The sequence below is a fragment of the Argentina silus genome, assembly GCF_951799395.1.
Source record: "Argentina silus genome assembly, chromosome: 16".
Lineage (NCBI taxonomy): Eukaryota > Metazoa > Chordata > Actinopteri > Argentiniformes > Argentinidae > Argentina > Argentina silus.
Window position 1 is genome coordinate 10004150 of NC_139670.1, and position 12500 is coordinate 10016649.

The window sequence follows — 12500 nt, forward strand, 5'->3', positions numbered from 1 at the left end:
CCCCACCGTACGCTGCTGCTCACTATTCAATACATTAAATTATGAGACTCTGTTTAGGTTCTGGAAGTTGGTGTTTCCATTGCTACCCATTTCGCCAAGCAGCACATCGTAATGGTGGAAGTAGCAGAAAAAAAACGGTCTCTTTCTTTCTCTCTCTCTCTCTAACACTGGCTCTCTCTCTCCTCTGCCAGATCGGTCCATGGGGGGCGAGCGAGCCAGTGTGTTCAGCGAGGAGGACCGGGCTCTGTTCCTGGAGATCTGTGGCGTGCCCAGGCTGTCCCAGTGTGCCAGTACCGAGGCCCTGACGGAGAACTACAGACCCTGCCCCTCCATGCAGGCCCTGGTCCGCTCCGTGGTTCCCTACATCCAGAGGTTCCTCTACCACCACGACGAACTGGCAGAACTCTACTGGGAACTCCAGGAGAACCACATCGCCCAGAGCATCCGACAACTCTCCTACGGACAGGTAGTGAACCTCACTGTGGAACCTCGCCTTAAAAGCCTCACTCTCAGACACGTGGGGACCTCAATGTACAGTAGAACCTCGCATTCAGAGAGTTGGGTTCCTCACATTAGAAACTCACCTTGGAACCTCACTGAATATTGAACTGAAAATCAAACCTACTGCATTGTGTGTACCATACATTATTGATATAACTCAGGGAACAAATCCCCCTCCCCCCAAAATCAGCTGTATCAATGTTATTGCACAGCCCTAGTATGCTGTACATCTGCTACTTGAACCTGCTGGTGTGTGTTTGGCTGTATGCAGGTGGGTATGCTGTACATCCGCCACCTGCTGACTGTGAGTGAGGAGGAGCAGCCGGTGGTGGAGATGGAGGACGTCATCTGTCTACTCAAAGACAGGAAGGAACTCTACATCCAGAAAGACCATCTCTCAGCCAAGCTGGACATCTGCAGGTGTGTGTAGTGTGTAGTGTGTAGTGTGTAGTGTGTAGTGTGTAGTGTGTGTGTGTGTGCGCGTGCGCGTGCTGCATGGTTTGGGTTTGAATGTAATCTATCATGTGCTCTACTTCCTCTACCTATGTAATAGGTTAACCAATGACATCATCTGCTTGACCTTTGGATTTAGAACATCCCAATAGGATATATCAAGTACTTTCTAAGTGCGTGTGTGTGTGTGCATGTGTGTTTTTCCAGGGAGCTGGTGAAGCTCTTCTGCACTGAGAGTAGTCACAGGAAGGAACTGGTTCTTTTTCTCGGTGGCCTGGTGACCTCGCTTAATGTAAGTCATGTCATTTCCTTAAGCATTTAATCTCTAGTCATAAGTGATGATAGCCAGGCTAGTTGTTCTCTGGTTGCTTAGATGGACCTCCACACACCTCCACATTTCCGAGCAGCTGACAGGAGGAGCTAGGATTAGCAGGCCATCTCCCTGGGGGATTTTTTACGCTTAGATGGCAACCCATAGCTCAATGTCCCTCTGAACTTTACACCACTGCATTAGAAACACAGTCAGGATTTCGGCTCTGAAATGGAGGAACACCAGGGCCAAAGCCCAATTCAGGCCTGAGATATTTCACTCTGACATTGATTGCGTAACATCAGCCTGTGGGATATGTTGAGGGCAGTGGAGGCAGAAATTGGAGGACAGGCTCATTGTAATGCATGGAATGGAATGAGGAATGGTATCAAACACACTTGTTTGATCTCATTCCATTCCGTCTATTACAATGAGCCCATCCTCAGATTTCTACATCCACCAGCCTCCCCTGCCGTACACAGAAGTCTGTATTGATTTATTGCATGCGAGATTACATCACACTGTCAAAATAAATTGGCAAGAATCAGCAGTTAATACCAGATGGTCTTCACAGATCTGCAGATTTGGGGTGTTTATCAGATTGTCTGAATCTCATTTCCCCGCTGCTTGTTATTAGTCCAGGGACCTGATCAAACGGATCATTCTAGAACATGTTAATTAGGTCATCCATGCTATAATGAGATGAAATGTCTCCGATCCTCTGATGTGGAGAATTCCCCCTCTGCTGTGTGTGTGTGTGTGTGTGTGTGTGTGTGTGTGTGTGTGTGTGTGTGTGTGTGTGTGTGTGTGTGTGTGTGTGTGTGTGTGTGTGTGTGTGTGTGTGTGTGAGAGAGAAGGGATTAGAACACTGAGCATACAGCAGTGTTGGGTTAATGGTGTTGGTTTTAGTCAGACACAATAAGAGGAGCTATTTACTTTCAAAAAAACATTTCAAGATGAAGATGGCAACTTTCGTGAAACCTTGAGGGGCATCGAGTCGATCATCTGATGATAACTTGTCTCACGCACCCACATTCAATAACAATGACAATGTTTTTTTGATACCGTTCCTCCATTTTATTCCAAGAGGTAGAATGAGCCTGTCCTCTGATTTCTGCCTCCCCTGAGTGAGTCCCTGTCCGAAGGGTGTAGTGGAGTAACTGTTACTGTGTGTGTGTGTGTGTGTGTACAGGATCCTGCCGCTCTGAAGAGGTTCCTGAAGAAAGAGGACATCAGAGAACTGCCCAGTAAAGAGGAACCATGGGAGGTCCCAGAGCCGCTGGTCCCAGAGACCAAACCTGATCGAGGTACATACATACATGCATACATACATACATACATACATACATACTTCCAGCATAACATTAACTGAAACATGAGGAGCTTACACTGATTGTACAGTAGCGTATCTGTATCTCTCTCTGCAAGCCTGTAAGGAAGCTGTGAGACTGTGTTAGAGATGAGTTACAGGGGAGGCTAGTGGAGGCAGAAGTCAGAGGACGGCCACACGCGTTTGCTGCCATCCCTCATTTCATCCCATGCATTACAACAATGAGCCTGTCCTCCAATTTCTGCCCCACCAGCCTCCACTGACGTGTCCTGTGGAACACTGATATGGAGAGAGCAGGAGATGGAGACCTTGTAACAGGAGCTGGTGTTATTTCTCACTCAGACGATGTCCCTGAGATGACAAATCTGTACTTTCTTCTACAGCGTCTCTGACACTTGCCCCTATTTCACCATATTTCATAATATGCGCACACGGCACACACACCCTTAAACACTTTGAAGGCTTTCACACACACACACACACACACACACACACACACACGCACAGACACAGTCCTCACACATACATATGCAGTGTTGTGCGTATGGTAATTTGGGTCTGTGCCCTGTTCTGTTTGGTGACATGAAAGAGCAGCTGTTGCCAGGGCTCAAAAGACTGAGAGGAGCAGATCTTTCAATACAGAGCAGAGCATGACACACACACACACACACACACACACACACACACACTCATAAGTGTGTACAGTCATAAGGATGAATACGGCTAAGTGAATGACTCATTTGACAACATCCCTACCAATTACAATGACAGGGCTCCTTTACTTCAACCATGACACCTGGGTTAGAGAATAAGGGAAAAAGTTCTGTCGGTTTTATAACATGTTGTATACTCTCTCCTCTCCTCACTTAACTCTGGGGCTCCAGTGTTTTCAGGGGGGCAGAGGGCCGTCAGTGCCCCAGAAGAGGAGCCTCGTCCTGGGCAGCAGGACGGAGAGCAGACCCTAATGTGTTGGCCCCCACGATCCTCCCTCTCCAACACCGCAGCCATTCGCACAGGTATGGAGAGTGAGCAACCCGGGGCTAGATATCAACACTTGTGTGCTGTATGTGTGTGACTGGAATTGTAAAATATGGTGTGTGTGTCTATCCACTCAGGGGGGGGGGCAGCAAGTGTGGTAGAAACAGTCTTGAAGATGTGGCCCCCGCCTGCGGAGCCCATAGACAGCATTAGAGACCCAGAGAGAGACCGGACCCCCAGAGAGAGCAGCCATGACGCTGCCCTAGGTCTCAGCAGCCATGACGCTACCCCCAGACTGGGGACCCTCGATCGCGCAGTGGACCACCTTTCACCTCACAGAGACCACCTGGCGACCACCAGCAGCCCACACCCAACAGGTGAGACCTTCAAGAACTTTCAGACCTTCTAGAACTGTCTCTCTATTATTGTCTTCATAGTCCTGAAGCATAGAGCCCTGCACCCTACTTACTCCTAGACACTCAACATTTGATCCTCTCAGATCTACCAGAAAGGGGAATATTTTTAACCAATCCTAATTGTTTACAACACACAGAGGCCAATCAGGAGAGTGGTGTGAGAGTGGGCCAGGCCACAGACCTCGCTTTGCAAGGCTCCCCTGGAAGAGGAGAGTCTGAAGAGGAGAGGTTCAACACTGCCAGACCCAGCCAGCACCCTGGAGCTCCAGCCCCAGACCGGCACAGGCCAGACCCTGACCAGCACAGCACAAACAACCAGCAACAGTAAGACCTCTCTGACGCTCCCATATATACAGTACACCCACTCTGAAGTGCTTGTGTGTTCTGATTATTTCATTTCTCACCATTATCTCTACCCCCCCCCCCCCCCTTTCTCTCTCACTCTCCCTCCCCCCTCCCTCCTCAGCCCCCCCTCCTGTGGTGCAGTCCCTGATGTGGTGGTGCCCAGTGTGTTCCAGGGAGCTGGAGGAGTAGGGGACTTTGAGCAGCGTCCTCCCCTGGCTTTGGACTTTCCTGTCTGGGATAAATCCCAGACCCCGCAGGCCTTTCTGGAAGACCTGGAGCTCAACTGCCAGAGACCCACCACAGTGAGTCTATTTAGTTGGTTCTTTAGAAATCCACAAACAGACATGTCTCCCTCTGCATTGTTGATGCCTGCGTGAGAACTGTTAGAACAAAAAGTTCCGCACAGACCTGGTAATCATTGTCATCAAGTTCGGGGCATATTATCCATAGTGAATTTGTTGCCTGAATAAGAAACATTAGATCACAAAAATGTCATTTTGATTTCAAGCTTCAAAAACAATCCATCAGTATATGAAGGATGGAAACAGAGTTGAGAGGGTATGTCCTCTATTCTTCCGCAGGTTTCATTCGCTGACAACCCGGACGCGGCTGCCATCGGGGCGTGGGGCGAGCAGCTGGTTCACTCCTTCCTCACTCACTGGAGGGATAGTGGGGAGCCCGGGTGTCCCACACACATAACCTGGTACAACCAACACGCAGAGAGCGGCCGTCCAAGTGACTTTAAACTCACCTTCGACCTTGAGGAGGGGGAGCAGCAGGGGTCAGGGGAGGAGGGTCAACGCGCGGGGATAGAGGTGTACGTGGAGGTCAAGTCCACCGTAAAGAGAGACCGGTCCTTTATCTATCTCTCTGCCAACGAGCTGGACCTCGCCCTGAGAGTGAAGGAGAGGTACCACCTGTTTAGAGTGTACAACGCAGGAGATGCTCAAAATGTCCGTCTGTGTCGTATCCAGAACCTGGCCCAGCACCTTCACTCAAAGGAGGTGGACCTCTTCATGTTTGTCTAGGACCGGTCGCGTTGGGTTTTCGTTGTTCAAGTCTGTGGAATAATGCTTCTCCTCTTCGTTGAATACTGTACACAGCCTATTATTCTATTTGATTATGTTATTGTATGACCGTGTATATGAGCGTATGTCGTCCTCCGTGTATGTTAGGGGTAGTTTTATATGTTTTAGCTCTTGCACTATTGAACTAATGAGATATTACGGTTTGAAGAATGTTCGCACATTTCTTTTTGATGCCTTTTTAAAGTACCCTTTTAAAATGCACTGATTTTTTTCTAATAACCTTTTATAGTTTGGAGAGATGTTGTAAGGGACCTAAGTGAACACATGGGAGGGAATGACATGTTGTGTTGTTTGTCCTGTCCCCTCGACATCTATTCTTGTGTACAAGCTGTACTTTTCTTCAAATCAAGGTAACAGTCAGGACATTCCTTAATCAGTCAGTCATTCAGGACATTCCTTAATCAGTCATTCAGTCCAATGTGTTTTTTCATTATTATACCGTTTTTAAAGAGAGATAAACTACCAATGTTTGGTTGCTAATCACAGTAATCTGCCTCCCAGTTACTAGACACTGAATGCAGCAGGAGAAGCACAGAGTTCTCATGGAGAGAGAGACACACACAGACACAGCTGTCCAAATACTGAGTAACCAATGTTGATGGTTTTTATTTTTATTACATTTTTTCGAATATCATTCCTTTAAAAAATAAAAAAAATGATTTTCCCTGTCTTCAAATGTAATTTATCATGTTTTGTTATGTAATCTTTCTGTGGACCAGTCTTTGAAGTGTAATTACAGACTCTGAGCCTGTATGCTGTGCCTCACGGAATGCTAACACGATATTGCGATGACGCAAACACACACGCACACACACACACACGCACACACACTCCCATCTCAGAGATGAAAAGAGCAACCCACATTTTTTCTGAGAAACGGGGCTCAATTCAAATTTGTTTGAAAAGCACCTTTCCTTCCTTCCTTCCTTCCTTCCTTCCATCTATCCTTGAGGTAATCTCTGATGAACCATTGTCAAAGGAAGGGTTTCCACCAATCCAGTCAGGTTAGGTTGAGGTTGGTAGTGTTGTGGCAGGGCAGGGTTCAGAAACACACAAGGATGGTTCAGTGGCTATGCTTAGCAGCAGTGGTAGACCTCCAAACCCTGAGAGAACTGTGTGTGTGTGTGTGTGTGTGTGTGTGTCATCCAGGCGGTGTCAGAACAGTGGAGACCTCTCTGTACAGGAGGATTAAGTGATTATGTCTGTGGGTGAAGTTAAATCATGTGGAAGCAGAGCAGGCTAGACGGACGCCTCGCAGATCATCTGCATAAGGCTCACAATGTTCCCTACTAATGATGACCTTATGTTAATAACAACAGGTACACACACACACACACACACACACACACACCTAGCTGGCGAGATCTGAGGCCCAACCACATGATTTCACTTGTGGACTCATCTAAAAGCCTGCCGACACCTTTTCCTTTGTGACAGCCAGGATATGCAAACTAAGAATATCCATCTGTCATCACAGACTTTATACTCCACCCAGTGAACCCAGTGTGTTAACCTTTAACTCACTAAGATGTCCCTTCGAGACAGAGAAGGACAGTATGTCCCCTTCTGTGCCATAGACAATTGACCAAGTCCACTCAATTTGCATTTAAAAAATTATTGTTTTTTTTTGGTTTGTTTTTTAAACCCTTCTTCTCCTCTCTGCATCTTTTCCCCATGTTGTTGATGTAAAAGAGAATGTGTTCTCAAACATCTGAGAAACGCGTCCACGGTGACTATGCTGATTATGCATTAAACAATAATTTATTTTTCTATTTGAGAGTGCTGGCCGTATTATTTCCTCAGACATCTTATCTAGTGCATTAACAGTTAATAAGTCCTCCCAGTCTTCTACACATCCTGGTGGCTCTGTTAGGAATAGAGTAGGCCTAGTCACAAAACAAGGGGTTGCATAGAGTCACCAACATACTGAGATGTAGCCTACTACTCTATAGTCAAGTTGAGTTACTCATTGTAATATATGGAATGGATTCAGGAATGGTACCAGACACGTGTTTGATACCATTCCTCATTCCATTCCTTACATTACAATGAGCCTGTCCTTCGATTTCTACCTCCACCAGTTTACTCTGATTCAGTGTGTTACACAAATAACAACTAGCCTACAGTAAAAAGCCAAGAGCAATAATGATCATGGGATCTGTCATGGAAGAGATGGGGGAATCTCCAGCAGCTCTCCCCCTCTGATTAATATTGTGTTGCGATGCAACCCCTTGATAATCACACCAGAAATGAACAGCTTGTGTTTTCATCGCCCCATCTGTGACTAGGATTATATTTATATTTATACACACCATATCTGCACAACATATATACACAACATCCACATGTAAATATAATTATCATCCTATAAGATGGGGCTGGTGTTTTCTGATCAGTAAAAGTGAAGGATAGGAGAGACATGAGTTGATGCCTATATCTATCCAACGATGACTCAGTCCTTTCCTTCCCTGGCCAAGAGCACAGACAGGTGGCACACTAACGAGTGGCAAAGCTGCCAGTGTCCGCATTGTGATCACACTGGAAATAATAGTCATGAAACAGTGCATGCTGTAGGCAATACCAATTACTTGTACATGATTACTTTCCAAGACTTTGAATCTCTGGAATGCAGTAGCCCCCTCCTACCGAACTATCCGCAGATAAACTCCCGGTCTCTGTCGGTAATCTGTACGGAGACAGTGAGAGCCGCCGTTCGGGTACAGGCGTGAAAGCATGATGCGCTCCAGCTCGATCTTCACTGCTATTGGTTGACGTGAAAAAAGGGGGTGGGATTTTCGCCTCCCTGTCGCTCCTCTCCTCTCCTCCTCCGATCGCCTCATCCAAGTGCAAAGCGATGCGGAGACAATAGGACAGCACTAGAGGAGGCTGCAAAAGGCAAGTGGTCTACCGAACAATACGAATGTACCACTAGACTGGGACTCAGTAGCACAAAGGAGAATGCGAGTGCGGGCCGGGAATACGTTTTATTTCCACTGAATAGAGGCTAGTAGCCTAGGCCTATGCGCTCTTATCGTCTTCAAGGTTTGTCATTTCCCTTGGCTGACCGGGCAGTCTTCAGAGACCTCGTATGCTGGACCTATTGAATGGTGAGTAGAATGAACACAGACCGTTATTGAATTATCCAAATTATGTGAAATATTATGTTGCTGCCGCCTGGTTGATGCGCTTCTTCCTGGCAGGTGCTGCAATCGCTTTAAAGGCGATCACTATCGGGATTGTGCTAAAATGCATTTGAATAATTTTGCATGATTCTGTGCATTGACAAAATCCTGTGCGTCCTCTACTCCGACGGCTGTGTCCTGTAGCCTGTGTGATGTTTATTGTCGTCTTGCGTTATTGTGAAAGCTACATGGATGTGTCTGTTTTGAACAACAATAGTAATCCGGTGGTCTGTGCAATTTTACCGCTGTCTTTATTATTTTCTTGGATTCTCTCTATTGATGCAGGCCTACTATTGATCACCAATACGCCTATGCAAATTAATTCCAATTTCTCCCTCTCGCTCTTTCTCTCTCTCTCTCTCTAACACACACACACACACACACACACACACACACACACACACACACTCAATCAATCCGTATCTCTGACATACATCGCGTGATGTATTGACTGTTTTGGCGTCTCCCACATCGCTGACCGTCTGTCCTGTACCTGCTATCTCGGGTCACCTGAGGGTATTGGGGACAGCCGAGTCATGGCTACCACTCTGGGGGACCTAGGAGAGGCAGGTACCTACAGGCAGCCAGGTCACTCTGTCAGCGTTTAATAGACCTGTCTCTTTGCTAGGGATGGATAGTGGACGGGCAGGTGTAGAGTTGTGGATCAACGTACGTATTAAAGTGAGGCAATAGCCCGGAGAGCACTCACAGTTATGCATATTATCGCTATAGTGGCCGTATCCCTGCGTCCGCATACAGAGTGGTGGGCAGTTGTCAGGCGGTTGCCTCTAGTGGACATAGGCCAGCAAGCGCACAGCTGATGTCTAGCCACCCGATGTGCAAGTTGCAGCAGAAAGGGTAGCCTACTCAGTAGGCTGTACTAGGCCTAGGCTACAGTATATGAATCAATTCAACATAAGAAACCATTAAGACTGTTTTCCCCATGCCGACTTCAGAGGGAGAGACGCAGGCGTTTTTGAGAGCAATTACGTAGGCTACACACATTGGGCTCTTTGGCACTGTAACTAATGGACACACATGGGCTAAAATATGCGAAGTATGATTGAAATAAAAATCAACAAAACAGACTGATCCAAGATGGTTCCCATCCCCCTGTTATTTCTCTGCATATTAAAGTCACATCCCATAATCTATTCAGAGGCCTTGTGTGAGTGTGTGTGTGTGTGTGTGTGTATGTGTATGTGTATGTGTATGTGTATGTGTGTGTGTGTGTGTGTGTGTGTGTGTGTGTGTGTGTGTGTGTGTGTGTGTGTGTGTGTAGTCCGCAGGCAAAGATAGCCCAGCTGATCAAAGGGGGCTCACAGTGACACACACACACACACACACACACACACACACACACACACACACACACACACATCCTCAAAGCCATGATGAGTCACACGATATAGGTCAGACAGGAGCTCTGTTGACTGGAGAAGAGCTCTGCTGTACTTTAGTATTCAACACCACCAGTGTCTCCACAGCTAAAGTTAAATGTTTCTCTGTCTACGACCAGGGCTGTATTTTAATATTCAACACCCGTGTCTTCAGCTTAACTCAAATGTGTCTCTCTGTCTCTAAGCAGAGCTGATATATGACTGCTTGGCTATGCTGTTGCTAAGGAAGTTTGTTGTCATCCTGGGCCCTACACAGCGGGGTGGAACTAACAGCTAGAATGATGCAGATAGAATGGTAGTGTGATACGGTTACCTATTCTAAATAGAATTACGTCTGCAAAATGTACACAATGCATATCTATCTGAGTGCTTTGTGAGAGAGAGAGAGAGAGAGAGAGAGAGAGAGAGAGAGAGGGGGAGAGAAAGAGAGGGAGGGAGGGAGGGAGAGGGAGGGAGGGAGAGAGAGAGATGAACCAGAGCCAACACAGTGCTGTTGTTCTGCAGCTCTTTCACACCCCTGTGGTCAGAGCATGTTGGGACACCTTGTCCAGTTTCAGGTACCCAATCCACTCATTCTAATTATCCCACAATTTAGGGCTTTCAATCTACGACATTAATTCATTATAACACGTTTGTTATTCCATTGATACGTTCTATTAATCACCTATATGCAAACGCACATCATGCAAATTAGATTTGTTCTTTCTTTCTTTCTTTCTTTCTTTCTGTTTCTCTTTCTCTCTCTCTCTCTCCCTCTCTTTCTTTGTCTTGCTCTCTCTCTCTCACACACACTCTTTTCTCTCTCTCTCAAACACAGACAGACACAAAAAAAATGTTGCATATGAAAATATTCAACATCGGGTCGATTGTTGGTCATGATTGTCTATTGCTCTCCAGAACCATCATTCGTTCTAGTTTGAGTGACTCAACATTTGATCTACCAGTAATGCTGTATGTTTGTGGTTGAATTGGTCAATCTATATTGATGCAGCTGTCTCCAGCCCGAACCTTTGAATAGCCTACACTGCAGCAAGGTATTTTCAAACTGAGCAGAATGATGATTAGTTTCATCTTTTCAAGTGGAGGAGTGCAATTGTGAAATTGTTTCTTCTCAACAATCAATTTGTTTCCAGTCTTACATAATGTTTATGCATTAGGGAAATTGAAAGGCTATTGAACGGCTTTAAAAAGCTGTTGGCTTTCACAGCAGCAGCAGCAGCAGTTTGGGTGTTTGAGAGAGCGGGTCTTGACTCTGGGATGATTGCCTTGGCTGACTGAAGCCTGTCAGATTTGCCTGGTTGCATAACGCCATTTTGGGAGTTGACAGAGTGCCGTTTCCGGTTCCTGTTCCGTTCCGTAGTTCGGAGTTTAAGACCTGATGCAGATCCTTGTGTTCAGACCTCTTGGTGTTTGGGTGGTGGGCAATCGGTGGAGGCTGGTGGAGGTAAACATCGGAAGACGGGCTCATTGTAATTCATGGAATGGAATGAGGAATGGTATCAAACACGTGGTGAGTCATGAAGATTGTGTTGCAAGGTGCTGTCAGGTAGGTTCACTGGTGCAGTGGTGGTGGTGGTGGTATCTATGATGCATACTAGTGAGTCAGTAGTGGTTTGTCCAGGTACGTAGGTGTCAGCTGAGGTGAATGCAGGTATGGCTGACTTTATATAGATAGATAGATTGTATATAGACAGATGGACAGACGGATAGATAGATAGATAGATAGATAGATAGATAGATAGATAGATAGGTGCATGATAGATTCATAGATAGACAGATAGATAGATAGATAGATAGATAGATAGATAGCAGAAGCAGGCAGATATCTAGTGTTCCCTCTCCCCCTCCTCCTCAGCTCGGCCTGTTCAGTGTTACATAACAAAGCCGTGGCCTGAGAGAGGGAGAGAGGGGGCCTGAGGTCGAGTGAAATGTTCTCTCCTCTGTTCTAATCAGCATGTGTTGACTGGTGGTGTAGAGTACTGACACTTCCTGTTCCATTGTCTATTTTAGTACCGACAGTAACGCCTTCGCTTCGCCTTCGCATTCTACTAGAGGTATCCTCATTACTCCTGAGGTAAAAACGCTGGTACAGAAGGTAGTGACAGCACTGTTGACACCATAACTCCTGCTTGAGTGAGGACAACCTTACCCATGGTTGGGCATTGATTATGGCTCCCACCAAAGGCATTGACATAATGTCCTTGAATGATCATCAGATGGCGAAGACAAGGTGTGGCCAACGCCCCATCCCTCCTGATGGAGGTTCTACTCTCCTGCAGGTTGTCACTCCAACCCAAACTCCCTAGTACACCTGATCAGCTTAACAAGGTCTTAATGAGCAGCTCATTAGTTGAATCAAGTCTGTTAGGGTTGGAGTGAAGACCTGCAGGACGCTAGCTCTCCAGAAGGAGGGTTGGGCACACCTGGCATAGACAGATGGAGCAAAGCAGACTTCCTGTCTCATCCAGCGTTTCCTCTGCGTTCAGCCAATCACAAG

The 12500-nt window shown here is 46.5% G+C and overlaps 1 protein-coding gene across 2 annotated transcripts in view; it reads left to right on the plus strand.

Moving 5' to 3' along the window:
• LOC310816853 (uncharacterized protein) overlaps positions 1–6091 on the plus strand; it is a 33041-nt gene extending 26950 nt beyond the window's left edge. For both annotated transcript variants that reach the window (XM_083687172.1, XM_083687173.1), the window contains exons 41-50: positions 1–7; positions 192–466; positions 773–921; positions 1162–1246; positions 2457–2571; positions 3479–3610; positions 3710–3949; positions 4126–4312; positions 4455–4635; positions 4915–6091. The exon at positions 1–7 is cut by the window's left edge and continues 182 nt beyond it. In XM_083687172.1, coding sequence (XP_083543298.1) covers positions 1–7; positions 192–466; positions 773–921; positions 1162–1246; positions 2457–2571; positions 3479–3610; positions 3710–3949; positions 4126–4312; positions 4455–4635; positions 4915–5361 — 1818 coding nt within the window. In that variant the 3' untranslated portion in view covers positions 5362–6091. The remainder of the gene's footprint in view (positions 8–191; positions 467–772; positions 922–1161; positions 1247–2456; positions 2572–3478; positions 3611–3709; positions 3950–4125; positions 4313–4454; positions 4636–4914) is intronic.
• Positions 6092–12500: the final 6409 nt, after the last annotated feature.